The sequence below is a fragment of the Pteronotus mesoamericanus genome, unplaced genomic scaffold (assembly GCF_021234165.1).
Source record: "Pteronotus mesoamericanus isolate MK-2021 breed Mesoamerican mustached bat unplaced genomic scaffold, CSHL_Meso_final contig_171, whole genome shotgun sequence".
Taxonomy (NCBI): Eukaryota; Metazoa; Chordata; class Mammalia; order Chiroptera; family Mormoopidae; genus Pteronotus; species Pteronotus mesoamericanus.
Genome location: NW_026555070.1, coordinates 1,843,686 through 1,870,641, shown reverse-complemented (window position 1 = coordinate 1,870,641; position 26,956 = coordinate 1,843,686). Strand labels below are relative to the sequence as shown.

The following is a 26,956-nucleotide window of genomic DNA, read 5'->3' as shown; positions in this document are numbered from 1 at the left end:
CCCACGGCTCTGAGAAACACTCAGGGTGGCTCCAAGTCCGGAAGTGGGGTCTAGGGACTCGCGGACTCGCTAGGGCCCGGCCTCTCCGACAAGCGCGGAGAACTACACTTCCCAGAATCCTCGGGTCCTCGCGTGGGTTACACATCCCAGAGCGATTAGCGGCCGCCCTACCCCGCCTCCGGCCCCGCCCCTCCCGGACCTGTCGCCCCCCGAGAGTGGCTTCCCCGGCCGGAGACCTACAGGAGTCTCAAGCAGAGGCCGCCGTCCGGCCGGGGAAGTTCCGGAGCCCCCTTCCTACGGACCGCGCCCGGTGGAGGCAGGGCTCCCGCAGCCCCCGAGGCCTGGGCGAGGTGAGCGGCTGAGGGTCCGCGGGATGCGGGAGGTAGGACCGGGGCCTCGGGAGGATGCGCGGCACAGGCCCGAGAGGCGCGCGCTGGGCCTTTGTGGGCGCGAGCGGCCAAACGCCGGGCATCCCGGCTCTGTCCGCCTCCCCCAAGAGCTGCCCCGCAGTCCTGCCCTTGAACGCGGCACTTCGTCCTCGTTGCCCCAGGTCCCAGCCCCCTTCCTGCTTCCCCAGCGGCCGTTCCCAGCGCGCTCCCCGCCCGGCCCCTGCCGGCCTTTGAGTCTACTATCGGCCGTCATTCAACGAGAGGAAAGGTGTTTCCTCCGCTCCGGCCGCCGCTGCCCTCCCGGGGGGCGAGCGGAACGATGTTTTCCCCGAGAAGTGAAAGGCCGACTTCCCTCATTGGCAGAGTCAGGACCTTGACCCGAGTCTTTGTTTTCTGTACCAACTTCTCAGCCAGCAGCCCCCTCCCCGCCCTGGGGAAGCGGATGTTTACCCTTGCCGAGGCAGTTTTCTCTAATTGTCTGGAAATTGATTCCTTGACAGGAAGGAGGGGCATTGGGTGGGAAAGGCTTGTGGCGGAGAAAGTTGTCGCTGGCGCGCAGTGAGGCCAGAGGGGATGCTCTGGGGCCGCGGTGGGAACCCTGGGCGCCCTCGCCGGCTGTGTGAGCGCGCGCGCCGCTCGCACTCCGCCCTCAGTTTCCTGGTCTGTAAAGTGGGGGTGATTACCGTGCCCGCGGTGCTGGGGGACTGAACGACGCGGGCGGGGCCTGGCTCGCGGCGAGGCCCCGATTCGCTGCTGCTGCTGCTGATCGGTGCCAGGTTGGCGCCCGCACCAGGTGGCCCAGCCCTTCTCTCCGGCCCTGCTTGTCCCTGGCTCCTCCCGTCTCCCCTCTCTGAGGGCACGTGGGGCATTCTCAGGTGGCCTTAGGATTTGGAGAGCTGCTGATTCTGGGGGCCCAAAGTGGAAGGGGCCTCTCTCTCCTGGTTCCCATTTTCTTCACTCAGATCTGCCTTCTGGAGACTCTACCCATCCTCAGGGGGAAGAGCAGGAAAGGAAGACATGGCTCCTGAGCAGAGGGAAGCCAGCTCTCAGGTGAGTTCACTGTATCTCAGATCTTAGGGACAGATTGCTGTCGTTTTTGTTTATTTGTTTTTGTTTGTTTTCCATTTTCGCTCCAACTGACGTTCCCTACCCAGTGCAGCCTTCCTCGGGGTTTGGAGCCCAAGTCCTTTTCCCTTGAAAGAGTTGGTCCACCCTGGTGGACGGTGGATTCTGCAGTGAATGCTTGTCTCTACCCCAAATCCCTATCTAGTGTTTCCCTTTTCTTTTCCTAATAGACACACTTGTATTCATTAATCTCAATTCAGTGCATGATTACTAATTTGACAGGTAAGATGCCACACGTCATATATCACTGGGGACAGAACAAACATCATACTTGGCAGCGTTCCTGCCTGGCCCTGCCTCCTTGGCTCACCCACACTTCCCTCCCTACCCTTGGCAAGAATGTTTTTCTTTCTTTCCACCCCTAAGGGTCCTCATGATACCTTTCCTAGGCTTCTCCAATCCATAGTTTTAGTTTTTTCCTCCCTCTTAGCTTTGTGGATTGTGTGCCTTGCTTCTACCACCCATGAAAACTGACCTTGACCTACTGTTTTCATCTTCATGTGTGGGAATGAGGGCAGGACCGCATACAGTGAGCCAGTGCTTGAACACAGGCTCGCCATGTTGGAGGGGACACAGTTGGAGAGGTCTGTTGACTCCTCAGAAAGCAGCAGGAAGGCTTTCCTGGGATATTGGTAGTAGAAAGGCAGTGTATGCAGTGGCTAGGAAGTGGGGCTTTAGAGTCAGATGGCTGGGTTTGAACCCATGTCCTCTGCTACCATTTCTGGGTGTTGGGCAAATACCTCCATCTCTCCATGTCTCTTTTCTCACCTGTAAAATGATCACATAAATTAGCGCATGGAAGATGTTTAGATCAAGGCTGGGCAAAAATGTGGTTATCATGGTAGCTGAACGATGTTTTTCTGGTAATAGTACCATTATTGTCAATAGAAGGAAACTGCTATACAATAATGCTCCCAGAACCCAAAAAGTACTTGTCCTTTCTTTACTCATCTTCATCCTGCAATAACAGGTAAGGTTGCAGGGGAACATCCTGAGGGCTTTACCTTTGTTCTCATTCTCCTAAGAGCACAAGTCAGGTAACCTGAGCTCAAGCCCAGGTATGTGGGGCTCTCAGTTCCTGCTTGCTGTCGCCCAGCCATTGCCCTGGCGATCTTTCAGAGCACAGGGCAGACCCAGCCATGTGCTCCTAGGGCTCTTCTGCACTGTGACGTTATCAAAGTTTGGTGGTGTTTGTTCTTGGGAGACTAGGGCTAGAGCCTCCCATTGCACATGTGGGCTGCTTTTTTCTAAGGCTTCGCCATTCCATTCCAACAGAGCCACGTTGCTGTCTTGCCCAGAATCTTCTCCCCTCTGTGTGTGACTGAATCCAGTACTGCACTCTCCCTAACCTTGCCCGCTGCCTGCACGTCAGTACTGCCTGGACCTACCCGTGTGGAAAACTCACTGACAGGACGTTTATGACCAGAGAGAGAGTATACTGAGTACTGGGTTGAAAAAAATCAAAACAAACCCAAACTTGAATTATTGTTCTGCCTCTGTCACTAATAAATTAGGTGACCTGAGTCTTGACTGCCCTGGACCTCGCATTCCTCATCGCTAAGGTGAGGGTTGAAGGAGGAGACGGCCTGCAGTCCTGTCCAGCTGCACTTTTTCTTTCATTGCTCAAGTTATGTCATGTGTTTTTCTTCTCTGCCAATTGGCTTGTTAAGTTCTTCTGGGGACAAGATCATTTTTTGTATTCCCTCGTATGCCAGTGAGCTATTATCTTATGCATCTATTGCATACATGTATACATGTTAAAAATTCAGGGAATAAAAAAGTACATGTATAAAGAAGAAATTAAAGTCACTCTTACCCTAGCACCTGGAGATAATCACTGTGGCCCCTCAGAATCATTTTTTATGCACCTTTAGGTATATATGTACATATGTGTGTATGTATTTTACCATTTTAACTATTTATTGTGGCAGAAGATACATAAAATTTACCACTTCAACCCTTTTTGGATGTGTGACTCAGTGACATTTGGTACATTCATGTTCTGTGACCATCACCACCATCCATTCTCAGTAAATGGGTTGCCTCGTTTATCCCTAGCCTACGGGGGGCGTTGCCAGGCAGTTTTGCAGAGTGGGCCGGAAGGTCCCTTGCACATTCACCTGGACTGGAATCCCATCTCTCCCACTGAGCAGCCATGATATTGTGACGTATAATATAAAATACGTATTTGGTCTTCGCCCCAGCTGGCATATAGCTTCCAAAATGCTTCTAATTCCCTAAGTGATCAGTAATAATTGGGGTTTTTATCTGAAATAACTTCAAAGCAATAAAGGTGAAATGGCTATGTTTCGTTATTCCTAACCAGCCCTTTCAGTCCCACCAGAGTTTCTATGAATGAGGTGACTTGAGGACTGGGGCTGGTTGCCAGAGAAACGACCCTGGTTAGAGGGTTGGAACTTTCAGCCTTCACCCCGCCCCGCCTGCGTCAGGCTGCGGGTTGAATCAGTCCTGCCTGTGTAATGATTTAATCGGTTGTGCCAGTGATTTAATCCATCGTGCCTTCCTCATGAAGCCTTCATAAAAACCCAACGAGGACAGGGTTTTTAGAGTTGCTTGGTTGGTGAACGTGTTACCAAACTTTACTGGGGGTCCTGCTGCCTGCCTCCAGCCTCTGGGCAAAAATTGCAGAGGCAGAGGTTTGGTGAAAAAGGAAAGGAGTCTTCATTCTTGAGCAGTGACTAAATCCTATCAGGTCACCGCTTTAATCACCCAAGCCTATCAATTAATGCTAAACTAACACCTGAGTTCTCCTAGTTTTCCCTGTTAGTTTTTAGGTATCTTGTTTCTATGGGTTTAGTTTACAAACTAAAAACAATATAACATACAAAATCTACACAGTTTTGGAAGAATGACAAGCCTCTGGCTCAGAGCCCCTCCCCTCTAGAACACCCAAGAATAAACCTGCTACCCTCTGCCAGGCCAGCCCGATCCTAGGCTGTGCCTGGAGTTCCTTCCCATACGAAACGCTATCTGTTGGGAAACGGAGGCTGCTGCCACACCATCCTCAAGGAAGAAGAGCCTGAGCCTGAGCGAAAGCCAGCTCAGCAGTCGGAGAGCTCTCCCTGAGCCCCAGAGCCAGCCCTTTGTATCTCCGTCGGCTCTGGAGGCATTCAGCTTCCCAGCCAGTCCCACCCTAGACTGCCTGCAACTGCCTCTGCAAACTCCTGCGGCCCCTCCCTACTTCTTCCTGGAGAGCTGAGTTATCGTAATCAGATCTGTGTCCAGTGAGCGCGGAGATTCTAGGACAGTGGCACATCCTGAGAGGGTGCAGAAGCTCCATTCCCCTGTCCCCAAAGCCTGCCCTGTGCATCTCTTCATTGGCTGTTGCAGTTTATAATAAACCGGTAATCTAGTAAATAACTTGTTTTTCTGGGTTCTGTGAGCCGTTCTAGCACAGTAACGGAACCTGAGGAGTAGATTGTGGAAATCTCCGAATAAGCATTTCATGGTAACCCACCTACCTCCCCGCTGCCCCCTTCGTCACTCTGTGGCGGGGTCCTGGCGAGCTGGGATGGCTTCTCATGGCAGGTGTCAGTGACATTCGAGGATGTGGCCGTGCTCTTTACCCGGGACGAGTGGAGAAAGCTGCGTCCATCTCAGAGAAGCTTGTACCAGGATGTGATGCTGGAGAACTACAGTCACCTGGTCTCGCTGGGTAAGGACGTCCCTGGGGGTGCAGAATTTAGATATGGAGCAACTCAGCACCCACTTTCCTGGATAAAAGCCGTGGGTCATCAGAAACTTTGGCTGTTTTGCCAGAGGATTGCATAATTAGATCTCCAAAAATAAATATGGAAGACCTTTCCCCTTTGTAGGCATGGAATTGCCCCACGGGTAGCACAGTCTCCACAGTTACGCCGTGGAGATTGCCTCCCATTTCAGCGATCATTTTCCCATTACGGTTCTTCTGTGTGTGATTGCCCACCTCTCAGCAGAAAGTGTTCCTCAGCCCTCTTCATTGACTTGCCACTTGGCTTTCCTAGTTCTCTTTTCCAATCCAGAAACTGAGGTAACTTAGTAGCTGCTCTCCTGGATAAAAGCCTTGGGTTGTCTAACAAGGTTTCACTGAGTTTTGCTCTGAGATTGTCCTTACGGGATCTTTACAAGTAAATCTTAAAAATATACTCCCCCCGTACTCACGGAATTGCCCCTTGACTGGGAGTGGAGGAGGTGGTATTGATAATCATCCCCTGCTCTCTGTACAATTACACACTAGGAGTTTCTTCATGGTTCAGGCATTATTTCCTTATGATTTATTTTTGTGGTTTCTTTGCCCTTTTCAATAGAGGGTTTTGTTTAATCTCTGGACCCACCACTTGCCTTTCCCACTTGTCTTTTCCAGGGATCAGCAGACATTTTCTGTAAAGGGCCAAGAAGATACATTTTAGGCTTTGTGGGCCACATATAGCTTCTTTAACATACTTGGTTTTTTTTCTCGACCACCCTGTGTTCAAAGTGGTTGAGACATACGTAAGGCCATACGTAAACAGTAGTCTAGATTTCACTGTGACCCAAATTTTGCTGACTGCTGCCATCATGAAAGGAAGTCAGTGTTTTCTCTTTTCAAACAAGCTTAGTACATAATCCTTTCCATAGATGCCAAATTTTATTTCAGTCTATACATTTAACACATTCTTCTATAGGAAGCCAGCGGCGCCCTAATAACCAAGGCTGCATGTTTATGCCATTCCCCTGACATACAACTAATTGTTACACAGTCACATCCTACAAGTCCCTTTGTTTTTCCTAACACACGTCTCACGTCACGGGGACACAACTTGAGCACCTCACTGAAGCTTTTTGTTCCCTCCCCTCAGTTTTCCACTCAGATCTGGCATAGCTCTTTGTGTCAAAACAAAACCAAGTCTTTTTTCTTTTTTTCTGTGAGCAGGACTCCCATTTCCCAAACCAAAAGTGATCTCCCTGTTGCAGCAAGGAGAAGAGCCCTGGAAGGCAGAGGAGGACCGTCCCGGAGGCGCCCCTCTCGGTGAGTGGGGTGGAGGGGCCGGGAAGCCCCGCAGGCAACGGTCTGACACGTGTATGGTGTGGCGTGCGGGCGATGGTCGGGGAACTTTCTCCAGGGTTCTCGGTCCTCAGGACGTGCTGGAGAGGGAGACGCTGAAGACCCCAGACATGAGTGTCCTCTTCTTCCCTGGGAATCATTTCACAGATGAGTCTGTCAGGATCCCTCTTCTCGTCCTTCCCTGTTGTTTCAGAGGAGACAGCATCCTCATGTGTTCATTCAATGAACGTGGTGTATTTAAGGACTTGCAAGTAGTTCATTCTGACTGAGGCTCAGGGTGTGTACATGGGGAAAGAACGAGACGAAGAAAGAATTTTAGAAAACTTGGGGGCTCTGTTATAAAGCGCTTTGGTACAGTTCTTAGAGATAAGAGCTGTCTGGTGGGTGACTGCAGAGGATTTGAAGCAGAAGAGTTATATGGTCCTTGATATTTTGAAAAACTCGGTCTGAATTTAACAATTTAATGTCCTTCAGTAAGGGCACAGCTGAAGAAGCTGTGTTGTGTCCCTACTCTGGTCAGAAAGAGAGCACCAGGTGTGGACAGAGCTCCCCCCAAGGCATGTCAAGGACTAAAGCAAGTTCTGGAGCATTGTTAGGCTGTGTCACCATTTATGTTTGAAGAAAATTATGTGGGTGTTTGTCTACAGGTATAACATGCAGGTAAGTACAGAGAGAAAGGTCAGGGGCCCAGCTTAGCTGGTAAGAGTTACATTTGGAATGGGATTGAGAATGGGCGGGATAAAAGGAGACTTTTTTTACATGTAGTCTTTTCATTTTTCACATGGAGAATAATTCATGAAGCCATTAGTAATTTGATATTAATAAGAACAATCACTTTGGAAGCACTGCAGGGAATAGATTTAAAGTGAGGCAAAACTAGATATGGGAAGTTTCTGGATACTAGTGCACACTGTAAGCAAGATGTACCTAGGCCTAGAAGGAGGCAGTGTAGTGGGATTCAAGAGGGAATGGGAGGGGTCCCTTGTTAAGGGTATAGAACGAGTTTTGTGTGGCGTGGGTTCATTTGAGATGTGAGTGAAATACTGTGGTAGAGATCGCCAATGGGCAGTTGTATAAGGTACATGGGATTGGAACTCAAGAGTCAAGGAACCGTTGGTACAAAAGTGGCACTGGAGGCCTTGAGCTCAGCAGCGAGGGGACAGAACAAAGGACAGAATTCCAGGAAACACCGGCATTTATGAGGTGGATTAAGAAAGAAGAATCGGGAGAGGAATGGGAAAAGAGGCTGTGGTAGAAGTTGGGGACAGAAGGACGCAGGGCCTGTACTCGTGGAGCTCGCCATCGAGTGGGAGACGCATGTCCGTGAACTGAGAGCACACAGCAGGTTCCAGCCAGGACCTTGTGGGAAAGATACAAAGTGCTGAGAACCGAGAGCAGGACGGGTGGTGTCGGCCAAGGCATCCCTGAGGAAGGGTGGGTCTGAGGACAGGGCGCACTTCAGGCGTAGAAAAGGGCATGTGTGAGCATCCAGAGAAGGAGGCCAGGTGTGCAGACAGGAGCGAGCAGGGAGGAGGGTGTTAGTCCCGCTGCTGGGTATGGGCTGAGCTGTCAGAGGGCGAGAAGAAGGAATCCTTTCCCTTCCGCGCCTCAGGACCTCTGCTGCATGTGGAAGTATCACTTCCCAAGTGAGCCTTCTTTGGATTAAACAGCATAGAACACATGACTGGGGTCCAGTGCTGTCCAGAGAGACACTGGGGCCAACTGGTGAGGAGGTCGGGTCCTCAGTTAGCCCTGCCCCAGGTTTGGGAAGACCTCTGGAAGGGGAACCATGAGTGGATGTCCGAAGGAAGGAAGGACATCAGAGACAAGCAGCGTGTGCTTTCCTCAAGGATGAAAGTCAGACGGGATGTCCTGGGCGTGTTGACGTGTGGTTGCATCTGTTCTGCGCCCCTGGCAAGTCCCCTGTCTGCCTGGGTGGAAGTGGCCTCAGAACAGTGTCCTTTCCCAGGGGGAGTTCCCTACCCCGTGAGCTCGGGTGAAGGACCTGGATGTTCTTGAAAGTAATGCAGACTGTTAACTCCAAACCAGAACCAAAGACCTACCTTTTGAATAGCTGGTGACAGAAAAGCTTATGCTCCCAGGTTGGGACTCCTAGAACCTCTAGTTGCCTCAAAATATACTTTTTAAAAAATTATTTTCACTTCAAAACTGTTCACAAGTAGGAAAAACGCAACAAAAAAGAAAAACTCTGAATCATCTCTGAGTGTGTAGGTTTTAAATTGAGAGGTGGTAGGAGGTGGCTCAGCTGCTGTGCACCTAGTCCCTTGCTTAAGAAATGTGCCATAAGTCTAATCAGTGAGTTATGCTTTCTGGAAGAGTTGTAATAAGAATGTGATTATATACAAACTTGTACATCCCAGGAGTTTGGTTTATACCCAGATGTGCATGGATTCTTGAAATCTAAAATTTAAAAATCAGTGGATGATCTAGGTAAGTAAACTGTTACCTGCAATGAATAAGTATTTTCCTTATCTGTTTCTCTTCCTGTGTTATCACAATGCAGGAAGCCATGTAGGGTTCCCGTGCAGGGTGGTCAGCATAGGGGGCGTGGTGGGCTGCCTTCCTCCCAAATTTGCTGGGGCTGCTGTGCAGAGGGCACAATGTCTTTTTCTAACTTGCACAAAAGTGCTGTCGGGGTGAGCAGCCTAGTGAAATAGCATGCAGTGGTTTTACTTATTTAGTGAATGTATTACATGGTGGGGTGGAGCCCAAATACTCTGTAGTTGTGATAATGTGTTTGAATTAGTCTTGTTTTTGCCCCTGCCCTTCCCAACAAAGACTCCACCATGGGCCCTGCACCTCTCTCCTGCCGCCAGCATCCACTCTCCTTGTAGCTGCCAGGATGATTTATTTAAAAGGCAAATCAAGTTATATCATTCCCACGCTCAAAACCTCTAGTGGCTTCATAGATCACATCCAATCCCCAGCGTGGCCTGGTCCCAGCTGTCTCTTCACCATCACCTCCTTCTGCTCTGCATTTTGAGGACTAATGACTGCTGGCTTGCAGTTCTTGTTCATCTCTTCAAAGAACTAGAGCTTGTGTTCATTGCTCTGGATTGGTGAACACATGGGACTTCTTAGAGAGTGGTGTGCTCGGAGAGGACATGGAATCGCTACCATTTTCTAATACCTTGCCCCATTCACCTGACTCTTACCAAGTTACAGTCTTTTATAATAATATGGTGATCTAGTGAGTAACATGTTTTTCTGAGGTCTGTGAGCTGCTCTAACAAATTAGTTGAATCCAAGGAGGAGATCGTGGGAACCTCTGATTTATACTAGTTGGTCAGATGATAAATTGGGTCTTTCATTGATGCCTGAAGTGGGTGGGGAGGCAGTCTTGTGGGATTGAACCCTTAGCCTGTGGATCGGATGCTGTTTCCAGGTAGGACACTAAACTGGTATCTGAGAATTGCTTGGTGTTGGTGTGGGGACCGCTCCCCTTCCTCCTAGCACGCACATTGGAATTGGATGCAGAACTTTAATATCTTACAGGCAAAAATAACTTGAAACAATATTGTTGATTTTGGTGGTTATAATAAGTATATGTTTGTGTTCACAAAGAGTTCTTACTCTTTAGAAATATGTTATGAAATATGGATGAAATGATATAATATCTGGGATTTATTCTAGCATACTCTAGTGGAAGAGATGTGAGAGTTTATATTAATGTTCTCAGCCTCCTATAATAAAGTAATGCAAACTGTATAGCTGAAAACAACAGAAATACATTGTTTCCCAGTTCTGGAGACTATAAGTCCAAAATCAAAGTAGTGTTGGGATCGTGCTCCCTCTGAGACTGGGTAGAATCCTTTCCTGTCCCTTCCCAGCCTCTGGTGTGGCTCGCAGTCCTTTTGCCTTGGCTTGCAGTTGCATCACTCCAGTCTTTGCTGCTGTTGTCCCTTGGTGTTCTCTGTGAGTGTCTTCACATGGACTTCTTTCTTTACACGCCTGTGTCCAAATTTTCCTTTTTTTAAGCACACCAGTCATATTGGATTAGGACCCATCTTAATGACCTCATCCTAACTTGATTAAATCTGCAGAGATACTATTTCCAAATAAGGGTCACATTCTGAGTTTTTGCAAGTTAGGATTTCAACATACCCTTTTTAAGTGACAGAATTCACTCCATAACAAGGTAATAGATGAGACAGCATTAGTGATCGTTGAAGCTGCCTTGGAGATAACATGTACAATTCATTCTACTTTTGTATATGTTAAACATTTTCCATAATAAAAAGCTTAAAAGTTAGAATTATCAACAACAAAATTTCTAAAACAGCATTATTCTTTTTCAGCAATACAAGTATTGAAAAGGATGTTTACAAATGTGTAGTACTGCCTCTTATGATAGTGTTATGTAGGGTTCCAGCATGTAGCTCCCTCCGTAATCTGAGTTTTAAAAATCTTCTGAGACTGCAAATGTATATGATATTTTTACAGTGATAATTTTGAATCTGACCAACGATAGGATAAGGGAGGGAGGGCTACTTCAGGAAACAAGTCTAGAAAGCTGGCTTGGATTTAGAGATTTTGATGTTGCCTTTAGCCCTCACATTACCCCTCCATCGACGACTGATCCTTTAAAAACCCAACTTAGATGTTTCCCAAAAAAATTCTAACCAGTGCCTGTATCCCTTTGCAGCCTACACTTTCCACTATTTAAGGGTGATTTGGATGCTATTCTAAGCTCACTTTCTCCTCCATTTTTACCTTTTGTTGTAGAAATTATCACATTATGCTGTGATTGCCTACTTCTTCTTTGTCTCTATTGCCAAACTGTAAACCCCTTGAAGAAATTAATGTTTCTTTTTATGACTGGATATAGAATATCTTGTAGCTCGCCAATGCGTAGGGTAGAACCTGGCATATTATAGGTGACTTTTAAATATTTGATGAATGAATTAAATAAGGAATAGTCAGTGCTTTTTGAAACAATAAGAAGAGTTCTGTATAAGTAAGAGGGAGATAGATATCTAGTGGAAAATAATACTAGAAAGGCGAAAAGAAGGATCAAATTGAGGTTCAGCAACAATAGTCACTATAGAGTAAGGAGATACTGAACTTGGATGTATTAATGATGGTTGTTAGAGACATCTTAGTGATGAGATTTAAAAGAATCTGATTACTGAGTAGATTTGGAATACAGCGAAGAGAAGATTCTGATTCTAAGAATTTATGGCAAAGTAACTGAAAAGGTTATGTGATTCAGAACTGGGAAACAGAAAAAAGTTTGAAAAGGAATTCACTGGGTTCAGGTTTGGACAGGCTGAGTTATTTAAAAGAAAGATGCTCAAATGGAAAATCCAACAGTCAATTGGAAATACCTCAGTAAAGTATTTTGAGAAGAGTCAGGGTAGTCTAGTCATTCACACATGAAGTGTGGGAGTGGATGAAATCATTGAAGGAGAGAAACTTGCAGAGTGTCATAAGAGCCAAGGGAGGAGAATGTAGACCTAATGACATGGACTAGTCAGGATGGTGGTCATTAGCAAGGTCATTCTGGATTCTAAACTTCTGACTTAAGTCTTAACCTTATTGATGAGATAGCTCAGGCCTAAGCTTGATTCTGGAGCAGAAGCTAAACTGCTCCATCAGCACTTCAGGAAACATCTATAGGCTGTAGAATACTTGTAAGTAGATCCTAAGGAACAATTAGAAGGTCCACAATTTAGGATTCATATGACTTAATGGGGAAACACAACTTCAGGACCAAGGCATTGGCACTTTGGAGTAGAGTTGAGATGTGGTTACCAGTATTGGTGTGGATCATTGTAGCTGTAATCACTTCCATTAAAAAATAAAATCACCCCAGGTTGTATTTCTCTATTTTTCTTTAAACAAAAAATTTTCAAAAGTGTTTCTATACTTTATGGTTATACTTTTTTTTAAACCCCCTCCTCCCATTGTTTCTTCTGTATACTCCAGTGGGATTTTCTTCCTTATTATTCTATAACAAACACAGTTAATAAATTTCATCTTGACATAATCAGGATGAAGTTTTTAGCTCTCAGATTCTTTGCCAAAGTTGATCGTTCACTCCCCCCCAAAGTACTTTTTTCCTTTGGCTTCTGGAACACATACTGTTCTGATTTTCTTCCTTTTCTTGACCTCTAGTGTTTCAGTGCCTAAGTGCTCTCTTTTAGTTCTTTGGCTTTAAATAAAACTTAACCTACAGATGACTCCCAAATACCTAACTATAGCTCTGACCTTTTCTCAGATCTCCAAAATAACATATACAACTGACTGTTTCAGTGTCTTTTTTTAAAAAATATTTTATTTATTTTTAGAGGGAGCGGAAGGGAGGGAGAAGGAGAGGGAGAGAAACATCAGTGTTTGAGAGAGACACCAATCGGTTGCTCCCCACACTCCCTCAGTCAGCGACCAGGGCAACCCAGGCATGTGTCCTGACTAGGAATCAAACTGACGACCCTTTGGTTTGCAGGCTGGCACTCAATCCACTGAGCCATACCAGTCAGGGCTGTTTCAGTTTCTTCTTTTAGAGTCTACTAAGACATCTTATCCATAACTTACCAGAAACAGAATGCTCCCCAGCCCAGGCTTGCCCACTGCCTGGTCTTCCCCTTCTCAGTAACTTGTACCAGGATTCATCATTTTCAGGCTAGAAACCTAGGAGTGAACCTAGCATTTTTATTCCCTCTCAGCACCCAACCTACAGTACAGCGGCAAGTCCAGTGTTGTTAGTACTTCCTTAATGGTATATCCTGATGAAATCACCTGTACCTGCACCCCTTTCTCACCTACCTGCAGTATCCTCTTAAGTGGTTTCCCTCCTTCCTGTTTCCACTTGTGCCCCACCCTTCTGTTTTCTGCATAGTAGCTAACTTGAGCATGCGATTTCCCTGTGGCTTTTGGTCATGCTTAGAATAAAATTCCAAAGACCTTACTATAACATAAGAGACCTTAATATGATTAATATAACCTTTTGCTCCAGTCTCGTTTACCCTTTTCCCTCTTAATTACTGCACTCGAGCCTCTTTGCTGTTCCTCTGAAGTCACCACACTTTTGTGTTCTGTTTCCTTTGCCTGGGAACCTCTTTCTTCACACATCCATATGGCTTTTATTTACTTATTATTTGTCACTTCATTTTCCCCCTTCCCCTCAGCACTCACATATACACATACCAAAGTGTAAGTTCCAGAACTCCATCTTACTCATCACATTGTCTACATTCCTAGAACATTACCTGGCACATGATAGATACTTAGTAACTATTTGTTAATAAAAAGGGTGTTTACAGCACATGCAAAGATAAACAGGAAAAAACATGGAGTGGTCCAGAAACTGCACATAGTTCAGCATACCTGACAAGCCAAGGGAGGGAGATGACAAAGGTGGATAAAGGTCGATTGTGAAATACCTTGAACACCATGTTAAGTACTCTGGACCTTACGTATAAATCATTAAAGATGAATTGGAAGTTTGCAACATCATAAGATACTGCTTTTTGAAAGATTACTCTGGCTACAGTGTGGAAACTGAATTGGTAGAGAGCAAGATTTGAGACAGGGAGACTAGTTAGGAGACTATAGGAGACTTCAGTTAATCAAGGGAAACAAAATGCCATTTAGGTACCTGTGCTCAAATGTTCAAGGCTTTAGTAAAGGTGTTGGTCAGAAAACTGCGGTCTTTACACACAGGCATGAGGCAGGATCTCAGACTTTACCTTATTACAAGCTAGAATCCAAATTGCAGAATCTTACTCTAATATACTAAACCTAGAACCAGTGACTGGGATAGTCACTGGGGAAAGTACTCCAATTTTTTGTGTGTATGTGACTGCCTTCCATACTTTTGCCCAAACAATGTATTGAAATTTGATCATTTAATTTATCAAGACTTAGATGGAAAAGGAGCTAAGAAGTTGTTGGGCAGAAAGTAAAAAACTCCTCTTTCCCTTACAATAAATAGTAAAGATATGGGTGCATATAAAATTAGTCAAGGAGTGAGTGTAGAGTGAGGGAAGAAGAAACCAAACTCTAGGAAATACTAGTTTTAAAAAGGGAACAGAAAAAGTTATCCATGAAGGAAACTGAGAAGTGAATACTGGTAGAAGAAAAGAAGAGAACATAATACATTATGTTTACCAAGCAGAGGAAATACGCACATAGGTAAGAAAGTGAATGTCAGGTAGGAATCTCAAATACAATGAGATGCAAAGGAGCCCTTTAAATTTTTGGTTATTTTATTTTAAAAAGTTTATTTAAAAAAATTAATTTATTTTTAAATGTATGGTTATGCATTTGTCAAGTGAGGAATATATAAGTAATTAAGGAAGGTTAACAAAATATGTTGTATATACTTTGGATGCCACCAGGAAGATCTAGAGGTAAATAGGGCATACTAATCTGTTTGTGAAGAACCCTTAGAGGAGAAAAGGAAAATAACATTTAGATATTATAATGTTTTTAAAACACTGGTAAGTGCTTTAATAAGGAGAATGAACTATGGAAACTCAGAGTCAGGAAAAGACTCAGAAAGAGTTAATTTTTGAACTGAATCTAAAAGATATGAAGGAATTTGGCATGAGGGAAAGGAAGGAAAACTGCAGGTTAGGGATGATTGCAAAAAGAAGAGAAATGTCATGAAGATAACTTAGGAGTCTGTCATGGACTTTGGACTCTGATCCCAGACTGCCTTTCCCAATTCATGCTCTCCTTTTCTCCATTCACAAGTTCTCCTGGTCACTCTTTCACTCACCTTCTAAATGGATTTATTCTTTTTTTCTACTCTTGTACTTCATCTCTCAATATTTCTCTATACTGCTTAAATTTTCTAAAATTTTCCTTTAGCTATTTTTTTGGTGGGGGGGGGAATACCAAGATCTTATTTAAATATGATCAATATTTATTTATTCTATACATTTTTGTCTCTGTAGCCAAATGCTATATCATATGAAATATCTTGTGTTTTTTCCCCCTCCAGGATGGAAGAGCAGTCATAAAACCACAAAGTCAACTCAAACACAAGATTCTTCATTTCAAGAGCTGATAATGAAAAGATCCAAAAGAAATGGACCCTGGGACTTCAAATCAGAAAATCCCTGCATATATGAAGACAGATTAGAGAGAAAGCAGAAGAAAAAAGAGAGTGTTCAGATATTTTCAGTCACCCAGAAAAACATTCTTACTATAGAAAGAAGACATAAAAATACTGAATTTGCCCAAGACTTCAGCCCAAAGACAGTCCTCATTAGGCAGCAGCTGATTTCTAGTGAAAAAACACCACCAAAATGTGAAATACAAGGAAACAGCTTCAAACAGAATTTAAATTTACTTAATCAACCAAAAAACAACACAGCAGAGAAACGCTATAAATGTAGTATATGTGAGAAAACGTTTATTAACACTTCATCCCTTCGTAAACATGAGAAAAACCATAGTGGAGAGAAATTATTTAAATGTAAAGAATGTTCAAAAGCTTTTAACCAAAGTTCAGCTCTTATTCAACATCAAATAACCCATACTGGCGAGAAACCTTATGTCTGTAAAGAATGTGGAAAAGCCTTTACTCTTAGTACATCCCTTTATAAACATCTAAGAACACATACTGTGGAGAAATCCTACAGATGTAAAGAATGTGGTAAATCTTTCAGTCGAAGGTCAGGCCTTTTTATACATCAAAAAATCCATGCTAGAGAAAACCCCTATAAATATAATCCAGGTAGGAAATCATCTAGTTGCAGCACATCTCTTCCTGGGTGTCAGAGAATTCATTCCAGAAAGAAGTCCTATTTATGTAATGAATGTGGTAACACCTTTAAGTCTAGCTCATCCCTTCGTTATCATCAGAGAATTCACACAGGAGAGAAACCTTTCAAATGTAGTGAATGTGGGAGAGCCTTTAGTCAAAGTGCATCTCTTATTCAACATGAAAGAATTCACACTGGAGAAAAACCCTATAGATGTAATGAATGTGGAAAAGGCTTCACTTCTATTTCACGACTTAACAGACATCGAATAATTCATACTGGTGAGAAGTTTTATAATTGTAATGAATGTGGTAAAGCCTTAAGTTCCCACTCAACACTTATTATTCATGAAAGAATTCATACTGGAGAGAAACCATGTAAATGTAAAGTGTGTGGGAAAGCCTTCAGACAAAGTTCAGCTCTCATTCAACATCAGAGAATGCATACTGGAGAAAGACCCTATAAATGTAATGAATGTGGGAAAACATTCAGGTGTAATTCATCTCTCAGTAATCATCAGAGGATTCATACTGGAGAGAAACCATATCGGTGTGAGGAATGTGGGATATCTTTTGGCCAAAGTTCGGCTCTTATTCAGCATCGAAGGATTCACACAGGAGAGAAACCCTTTAAATGTAATACATGTGGGAAGACTTTCAGACAAAGCTCATCACGTATCGCCCATCAGAGAATTCATACTGGAGAGAAACCTTATGAATGTAGTACATGCGGGAAACTTTTCAACCACAGGTCATCTCTTACTAATCATTATAAAATTCACATTGAAGAGAGTTCCTAGAAAGTAGACTTATATATGTGAAAGCCTTAAACCAAAGCTTACCAGAATACATGACAGTGATGGAATAAATGTAATGGATATCTAAAAACCTTTCTATAAGTTAGTCATCAGATGTTAAATTCCAAGGATAAATCTTGACTACATAATAGATAATGAGACAGTGGAAAGTGTTCATGTGTGTCAGACACTTTTAAAATAAACTGGAATGAATTCAAAACAGGAGCATTAACTTTAGGCAGTTGTAAGATAAAAGAATTGTTTTATCTCTACAGCAGTGTACACTAGATACCATATGTGATTGTCCATAATATCTGGGCCAGGGGGTGGGGTGTGTACACTGGATTTCTCGTTTTGAAGAAACTATAAACTGGTAATACTTTTTAAAATAAGATTTTAATGGCATATAAAAGATGTGATCTAAGAAATTACACAGTTTTAGAGAGAAGGACCAAATAAAAGATAAAAAGAACTGTAAACTACCTCTCAGCTTCTGGGGTTTGTCCTTTTCCTCACCGGATGTCAAACTTTGTGCATGAATTTCATTTAAAAATATAAATAAAAGTCTGTTTTCTTCCTTTGTTTTAGTGATTGCTTTGAATTGGGCACTTTCTACCCAATTTGTAATTCTTTTCTCAGAATATTTTCCCCTGAAGTTATTTATTGTGAAAATATACCTGCCTTACACTGTGAGCTCTTATTTTAGATATATTAAGTGGAAAAATTAACAATTATTTCAGTTTTGAAGCTATTATATGACTTTAAGTATATATGTATATATATTTACATATTTCATATATTAAATATATATATTTAAATTTGCAACAGAGGAACTGTCAAAAGTTGAATGAAACTTCACACCTGTGCCAAAATATTGAAAGGCACATGATTAGCTTCATGATATAAAAAAGTATGTTATCCTTACTTGGTGTTCTATAGTGTCGAACAATTTCAGGAAAAAAAAGGAGTACTTATAAACTCAGTATTTGTTTTTAATCCCAGTTTTGGGGAAGATACTATACTGCATGGATAGGAGGTTTAAAAAGATATAGGGTTTAGGGAAGCCATGAATTGGGGGAAATGAGGGAGAATTCAGGGACTAGCATATGAGTAAGGGATTATGTCACAGTATGTAAATACAGTTGTTTTAACAGGCATATAGGTAATTTGGGACAATATGTTGAAATAAAACAACATGGAGGTTGCACAGAATGAAGAAAGGAAGTTGAACCTAACCCAGCAAACCTGGAAATGTAAGGTAATGCTTTCCAGAGGCAGTGACACCTGAGCCAAGATTTAAAAGAAGAGTAAGAACTCTCCAGAGGGTAAGATAAGCATTTCAAATACGAGGAAACTCCGTATATAATGACACCTTTGTGGAAACAAGGATAGAACTAATGAGCAAGAGAATGATACGTTAAAGGTTAAGCAGAAGACAGGCCACATAACAAAAGGCCTAGCTGCCATGCCAAGAAGTTTGCATTTTATTCTGAAGTTGATGGAATCAAGGATTTTTAAGCAAGGGGAAATGTTCTGGCAACAATGTGGAGAATGAAGAAGGCCAAGTAGGTAAATACTGTGCTTGCCTCCTTTTATGACCACATCAAAATTACAACTAAATCAGAATAACCACCTTTGAGAACCACCTGAAGACTAGCTGAGCAGCACTGCTATAACTAAGGCTATGAAGAAGAAACCATGTTGAGATTGGTAGGAGGGGAGAGCAAAATGGGCTGGTCCCACACCTGTGTGGCACTTGAGACTCAAGAGGGGTAACTCAGCTGTGGAAGTCTCTGCTAAGGAGTGAGGTCCCAGCCTCACATCAGGCTCCCCAGGCCGGATCGCCAGTGCCAGAAAGTGTCCCCACAGTATGTGGCTGTGAAAATCAGAGATTCTGTCTGGGTGAGATGGAGGGCCACTATAGCACCCCTAAAGGCATCCTCTTAAAGGACCATGCACAGACTTACTTCCTGACAGACTTGGTTGCTTTAAGCTCCAGTAGTGATGCAGCAGATCAAAAAGCGCCAAGGACATAAGTGGAGGAAACAATGGTCTGGCTTCAGGGCTAGGGATAAAGGGTCAGCTCTGGCCCACATAGAAGTGCTGGCAGGCACCACTGTTCTTTGTTGAGCCCTCCCCACAAACAGCAGATAGGTGCCATATCTGAGTCTCCACATCAATTTGGCTAACACTGCTCTCCCCACCCTAGTGATTCCCTGAGACTTCACCACACTGAGCCCTCCCACCAGCCCATACCTCCTTCAGTGGCTGTTCTCACAAGCTACTGACCTCAGGCCACTCTGGATTTTCCTAAAATCTCTCAAAGGTCCAAAAATCCCCAACAGGCAGTGTTTGGCTTTGGCATGTTCAGTACCTCTTGCTAAGTGGCCTCAAGCCTGGCAGTAGCAGCTGGCCTCCGTTCACAGCATAGGCAGCTACAAACCTCAGATCACTTTGTAACTCCTACTAGGTGGCCCCTGGCCAGGCATGGGCAGCACCTGACCTGGGTCCCCAGAGCCAGCACACCTGATGGACAGCTTCAGACCACACTAGAGCCCTGCTAAAATGAATCCTGATCCCTGGGATCAACTCCTGCACAACAGCTAGACCAATCTTCACAGCCAGATGGCCTCAGGGTCACCCCATGCACAAAATACCTACTATGTAAGTCCACCCTTACAAGACTTGGGAGACATTGCAGATCTATCTAACACATAGAAACAAACAGGCAGCCAAAATGAGGAAACAAAAATGTCCCTAATGAATTAACAGGGCAAAACTAGAAAAAGAACTAAACAAAATAAAGGCAAGCAATCTACTAAATGTAGAGTTCAAAACACTGATTATATGGATACACAGTGATCTTAGAGGAAGAACAGAGCAACTCAGTGAAAATTTACACAAATCATAAAGGATGAAAAAAATGAATACAATAAATGAATATCAGAATCAACAGCAGATTACATGAGAAAAAAGACCTTTTGAAACTAGTATGAAACATTCAGTATCAAAATGATGGAAAGTCAATATAAATCAGAATATATGAGTACTGACCACTAAAACTAAGGGATATGTGATTAGCAACAATAAAGATACGTTATAAATTTCCTGATTAAAAGATGTGAAGATAAAATAATCACAGCAGGAGTTGTATTTGTCATCCATGCTGTATCTCGTCGCCATTTTCATTACCATGAATCTTTTCTTCACAAAATACTGACCAAACATACCAGAAGTATTTTCTAACTCTAAAATTGCAAATGAATTTTAAAGTCCCAGGGTAAAATACTGCAATAATATAAAAATAGCTAGTTTATTACAGAAATTATTAAAGCTCTAAAATGACGTACAATTTTACAACTTAAAACAAGATGTGATACAATGCAGAAAAATATTTCCCTTTGCTTGTGCAATGTTTGTCTCATGAAAGAATCTTGCTTAGAAGACTATTGCAAGTAAAATCCCTTTCAGATAAAACATCAAAAACAATATAAAATTTTTTCGCAAAAATTTACTTATTGAGTAGAGTTAATGAGGAAAATGCCCTGACTCGGGTAAATCATACAAATGCAAATTTAATGGATGGCAAAAGTTCAAACCATTTATTCAAAGTTGAAACAAAGTCCAGAGGATTTTATGGAATGTGTTGGTGGTCCTGCCCATATTCTGCATATTCGCATAGTTCTGTACAGACAACATCTGGTATCCTTTCTGTTGATACTAACGTAATTAATTACTTCAGCATTTACACGGTTAAAGGATTTTTGTGATTTGATATGCATTTAATAATCTTCAACTCTCCAGCATTCAAAAATTTGGTTGGACTTCCAGTTTTAGCTACAACATGTAAAAGCATGGAAATCATCACTCCTTACAATGAGGAAAATCTGGACAAGCTGGTAATGGCTTTTATCTTCTTGAGAACTGAAGCTGCTGGGCAAATTGTGACACTGAAATCTGCAGACATGCATGCCCAGCAGACAGCTGAGGTCTGCTTAGTTGGAACAGAAATTGCTGTAGTAACCAGGTGCAAACATTTAAATGGTAATTTTGATGAATTGCTAAAGGTTGAGTAAGGACTAGCTTGGAAGTGGGAAATTCTTGGGAGCCACAGTCTTAAGGGATCTCACAATTCCATCACCATTAGCTCCAAAAATCCCTTCATATTTACATGGTGGTGACCTGAAAAATACCTCCTCGGGGCTCTGGCAGGGAAAGGATAACCATTGTGAGATACACCCAGAGCCTTCCTTACCAAAAAAGCCTACTCTCCACAGTGGCACGAGGCACAGAAGCAAGTTTTCCCTTCTCTTGGGATGGGAGAAAGACAATGGCTTGCCAGCGGGCCAACAATGGCTTGCCAGCGGGCCAACAATTTCTTGGTGTCTCCATGTGTGCATTTGGGATTGAATTGGTGCCCAGCCGGCCCTCTGCATGTTTTTCTATAACTTACTGTAGTAAATATATGTATACACACACACACACACACACACACACACACAATTTAACATTTTAACTATTCTTAAGTGTACAATTCAATGGTGTTAAGTACAATAATACTGTTTTACAACCATCACCAGTATCCATGTTCAGAATTGTTTTTATCACTCCACACTGAAACTCTTTACCCATCAAACAATAACTACCCATTACACCTCCCTTCAGCCCATGGTAACCACCATTATACTTTCTGTATCTATGAACTTAACTAGTCTGGGTACCTGGAATACATGGAATCATACAGTTATTTGTCCTCGTGTCTGGCTTATTTCATTGAGTATGGTGTTTCAGGGCTCATCGATGTAACATGTATCAGAATTCCTTTTTAAGGCTAATAATATTCCATTGCATGTATAGACCACATGTTGTTTATCTACTCACCCATCATTTTTCATAACTTTTAAATTTTATTTTTCATTTATAGTTTGCATTCAATATTATTTTATATTAGTTTTATATGTACAACTTAGTAGTTAGACAATCATATACTTTACAGAGTGGTTCCCCTGATAATTAAAGTGCCTATCTGGCATGGTACACAGTTATTAAAATTAATTTTTTTATTTTTTGAATATATATTTTATTATGCTATTACGGTTGTGCCATTTTTTCTCCCTTTTATTCCCCTCCACCCTGCACCCCCCCCCCATCAGCATCCCCTGCCCCTTGGTTCATGTCCATGGGTCCTACATAAAAGTTCTTTGGCTTCTCCATTTCCTATACTATTCTTAGCCTCCCCCGTCCCTTTTGTACCTACTATTTATGCTTCTCATTCCCTGTACTTTTTTCCCCATTTGCCCTCACCTCTGATATCCATTTTGTGATTCTGTTCCTGTTCTAGTTATTTGCTTAGTTTGTTTTTGTTTTTGTTCTTCTTAGGTTCAGTTATTGATAGTCATGAGTTTGTTGTCATTTTACTGTTCATAGTTTCTGATCTTTTCCTTAGATAAGTCCCTTTAACATTTCATATAATAAGGGCTTCGTGATGATGAACTCCTTTAGCTTGACTTTGTCTGGGAAGCACTTTATCTGCCCTTCCATTCTAAATGATAGCTTCACTGGATAGTGTAGTCTTGGATGTAAGTCCTTGCCTTTCATGACTTTGAAAATTTGTTGCCAGTCCCTTCTTGCCTGCAAGGTTTCTTTTGAGGAAATCATCTGATAGTCTTATGGGAACTCCTTGGTAGGTAACTGTCTCCTTTTCTCTTGCTGCTTTTAAGATCCTCTCCTTATCCTTAATCTTGGGTAACTTAATTATGATGTGCCTTGGTGTGTGCTTCCTTGGGTCCAACTTCTTTGGGACTCTGAGCTTCCTGGATCACCTGGAAGTCTATTTCCTTGGTCAGATTGGGGAAGTTCTCCTTCATTATTTTTTCAAATAACTTTTCGATTTTTTGGAAACTCCCTCTTCTCCTTCTGGCACTCCTATGATTTGGATGTTGGAGCATTTAAAGTTGTTCCAGAGGTTCCTAATCCTCTCCTCATTTTTTTGAAGTCTTGTTTCTTCATTCTGTTCTGGTTGAATGTTTATCTCTTCCTTCTGCTCCCAATCATTGATTTGAGTCCCGGTTTCCTTCCCTTCACTTTTGGTTCCCTGAATATTCTTTATTTCACTTTGCATAGCCTTCACTTTTTCCTCTATTTTGCATCTGTACTTAACCATTTCTGTGAGCATACTGATTACCAGCGTTTTGAACTCTGCATCTGATAGTTTGGCTATTTCTTCATCACTTGGTTGTATATTTGGAGCTTTGCTCTGTTCTTTCATTTGGGCCATATCTCTTTGTCATAGCACACCTGTTACATTGGGAGGGGCAGAGCCTTAGATATTCACCAGGGCGGGGCAACCCAGGTGGCTGTGTTGTGATGCTGTGGCGGGGGGAGGGGTCCGAGAGGGAACAATGCCACTTGCTCAGCTCTTGGGCAACTTTCAGTCACTTCCCCTGCTACCCACAAGCAATTTGGGCCCTTCTGGTGCTGATCCCCTGGTGGGTATGTTCGTGTATGTCCTAGGACCCTGTGGGTCTCTCCAATGGACTCTCCTCTGAGGCTGGAAATTTCTCCCGTTGCTGCATCCCCCAAAGGTTTTTATAGCCAGAGGTTCTGCGGCTTTCTTTTCCCACCCTGGAACGCTGGACTGCGTGGTCTGTCTCGCTGTCCAGCTATTCCTTACAGTTTATCCAAATGTAAATGTGGGACTGCTGGGTCTGCCCACTGCCACCTCGCCCACCTGGTCCAGCAGCCACTGCCTCGCCACATGTCCTCTCTGCCTGGCTGCCCAACTCCACACCTCCTACCAGTCTGGATGAATGCTTCTTTAACTCCTGGGTTGTCGGACTTCCATACAGTTCAATTTTTCTAGCAGCTCTGGTTAGTTTTTGTTTTTAAATTTGTTGTTGTCCTTCTTTTGGTTGTGTGAGGATGCAAAGTGTATTTATCTATGTCCTCCATCTTGGCTGGAAGTCCAAAATTATATAGATTTTAGATGTACAATTCTACAACACATCACCTGCACACTGTATTGTGTGTTCACCATCCTAAGTCAGTCTCCTTCCATCACTCCCCTCCTCCACCTCTCCCCAACCCTTCCTCAGGCAATCACCACACTCTTATCCATGTCTGTGAGTTTTTTCTCTTTTTTTTTCCTTTTTTTGCTCCATTCCTTGCCTCAAGAACCCTTCAGAGCTATCAACCTGCTCTCTATGAGTCTGTGTCTATTTTGCTTGTTAGTTTATTTTGTTTCTTAGATTTCACATTTGAGGTGAATCATGAGGTAGTTGACTGGCATATTTCACTTAGCATATTACTCTCTAGGTCCATCCATGTTGTCCCAATAGGTAAGTAAAATCTCCTTCCTTTTTATGACCAAGGAGCATTACATTGGGTAAATGTACCACAGATTTTTTATATATTCACCTACTGATGGGCACTTGGGCTGCTTACAAATCTTTGTAATTGTAAATAACACTACATTGAACATAGGGGTGCATATATTCTTTCAAATCAGTGTTTTGGGTTTCTTCAGATATATCCCAGAAGTGAAATCACTGGGTCATAAGGCCCTTCCATTTTTAATTTCTTGAGGTTATCTCCATACTGCTTTCCATAGCGGCTGCAACAATCTGCATTCCTACCAACAGTGCATGAGGGTTCCCCTTTCTCCACATCCTTGCCAGAATTTGTTGTTTGCTGATTTATTGATGACAGCCATTGTGACAGGTGTGAAGAGATATCTCATTGTGGTTTTAATTTTCATTTCTCTGATTATTAGTGATGTTGAGCATCTTTCCATATGCTTATTGGTCATTGGTATGTCCTCTTTACAGAAATGTCTATTCAGCTCTGTTGCCCATTTTTAAAATCAGATTATTTGGGGTTTTTTGGTGTTGTTTTATAAGTTCTTTAAATTTTTCAATATTACCCCTTTACCAGATGTATCAATGAATATGTTCTCCCATTTAGTGAGTTGTATTTTCATTTTGTTGATGATTTCTTTTGCCATTCAAGACCTTTTTTAGTTTTATATAGACACAATTGTTTACTTTTTTTTCATTTCCCTTGCCCAAGGAGCTATATCGGAAAAAAAAAATATTGCTACAAGAAATGTCCAAGATTTTATTGCCTATGTTTTCTTCTAGGATTTTCATGGTTTCAAGTCTAGTGTTTAAGTCTTTAATCTATTTAGAGTTTATTCTTGTATATAGTGTGAGAAGGTGTTATAGTTTCATTTTTCACACATATTTTTCCAATTTTCCCAATACCATTTATTGAATAGACTACATTTACCCCATTGTATGTTTTTGCCTTTTTTGTCAAATGTTAATTGACTATAAAGGCATTCTGGATTCTGGATTCTGTTCCATTGATCTATACATCTGTTTTAATGCCAATACCATGCTGTTTTGATTATGATGGCCTTGTAATATAGTTTGATATCAAGTAGTGTGATTCCTCCAACTTTGTCCTTCTTTCTCAAGATTTCTGTGGATATTCAGGTTCTTTTGTGGTTCCATACAAAATTTTGGAATACTTGTTCTAGTTCTGTGAAATACATCATTGGTATCTTGATAGGAATTGTGTTGAATCTATAGATTATTTTGGGTAGTACTGAAATTTTAATGATGTTAATATTGCTATCCATGAACACAGTATATGCTTCCACTTATTTGTGTCTTCTTCAGTTTCTTTCTTTAGTGTCTTACAATTTTCTGAGTACAGGTCTTTTACATCCTTGAGTAAATTTACTCCTAGGTATTTTATTGTTATGTATATATTTTTATTTACTCACTTTAGAAAAAGAAGAAGGGAGAAAGAGAGAGAGAAACATCAATTGCTGTTCCACGTGTTTATGCATTCATTGGTTGTTTCTTGTATGTGCCCTGACTGAGAGTCAACCCCACAACCTTGGCATGTCAGGATGGCACTCTAATCAACTGGGGTGCCCTGCCAGGGCAGCCTTTTATTCTTTCTGAAGCAATTGTGAATGGGACTGTTATCTTAGTTTTCCTTTCAGGTAGTTCATTATTGGTAAATGAAAATGCAGTTGATTTATGGATAGCTATTTTGTATCCTGAAGCTTTAATGAATTCATTTATCAGTTTTAGTAGTTTTTGGTGGAGTATTTAGGGTTCTTTACAATATAGTGTCATGTCATCTAAAAACAATGACAATTTTACATCTTCCTTGCCAATTTGCATGCCTTTTATTTCTTCTTCTTGTTGGATTGCTGCGGCTGGAACTTCCAGTACCATGTTGAATAAACGTGGTAAAAGCAGACACCCCTGTCTTGTGATCATAAGGAAAGTGCTTTTAGTTTTTGCTCATTTGGAAATGATGTTGGCTGTGAGTTTGTCATATATGACCTTTATTACATTGAGGTATGTTCCCTCTATTCCCACTTTGTTGAGAGTTTGTATCATAAATTGGTGCTGGATTTTATCAAAAGCTTTTTCTGTATCTCTTGATATGATCATGTGGTTTTTATCCTTCTTTTAGTTTATGTAGTGTATCATGTTTATTGATTTGTAGACATTGTACCAACTTTGCATCCTCAGAATAAATCCCACTTGATCATGACATATGATCTTCTTCATGTATTACTGGATCTGGCTTGCTAAAATTTTGTTGAGGATTTTAGCATTTATGTTATCAGGGTTATTGGCCTATAATTTTCTTTCTTTGTGGTGTCTTTATCTGGTTTTGGAATTAGGATAATGCTGGCCTTGTAAACTGAGCTTGGGAGTCTTTCCTCCTCTTTAATTTTTTTGGAATAGTGTGAGAAGCATAGGTGTTAGTTCTCCTTTGAATGTTTGGCAAAATTTATCTGTGAAACCTTCTAGTCCAGAGTTTTTGTTTGTTGAGAGTTTTT

At 42.2% G+C, this 26,956-nt stretch overlaps 1 protein-coding gene across 3 annotated transcripts; it reads left to right on the top strand.

Moving 5' to 3' along the window:
- The first annotated feature begins 192 nt into the window (after positions 1 to 192).
- On the top strand, positions 193 to 17,650 carry ZNF354A (zinc finger protein 354A). 3 transcript variants are annotated; one of them, XM_054566306.1, is made up of 5 exons: positions 193 to 350; positions 1,352 to 1,439; positions 5,064 to 5,190; positions 6,427 to 6,522; positions 15,527 to 17,650. In XM_054566306.1, exons 2-5 carry the CDS (start codon positions 1,407 to 1,409, stop codon positions 17,089 to 17,091), a joined length of 1,821 nt encoding a protein of 606 aa, XP_054422281.1. In that variant the 5' UTR covers positions 193 to 350; positions 1,352 to 1,406; the 3' UTR covers positions 17,092 to 17,650. The 3 variants fall into 3 exon arrangements, with proteins under 3 accessions (XP_054422281.1, XP_054422282.1, XP_054422283.1); XM_054566307.1 differs by having other exon boundaries at positions 341 to 382; XM_054566308.1 differs by lacking the exons at positions 193 to 350; positions 1,352 to 1,439 and having other exon boundaries at positions 5,063 to 5,190; positions 6,468 to 6,522.
- Positions 17,651 to 26,956: the final 9,306 nt, after the last annotated feature.

Excerpts from the sequence above, each read along its gene's own strand:
- ZNF354A (XM_054566306.1), top strand. The coding sequence starts at position 1,407 with ATGGCTCCTGAGCAGAGGGAAGCCAGCTCTCAG. Across the intron at positions 1,440-5,063 it reads AGAGGGAAGCCAGCTCTCAG|GTGTCAGTGACATTCGAGGA; the intron begins GTGAGTTCACTG and ends TTCTCATGGCAG. Across the intron at positions 5,191-6,426 it reads CAGTCACCTGGTCTCGCTGG|GACTCCCATTTCCCAAACCA; the intron begins GTAAGGACGTCC and ends TTCTGTGAGCAG.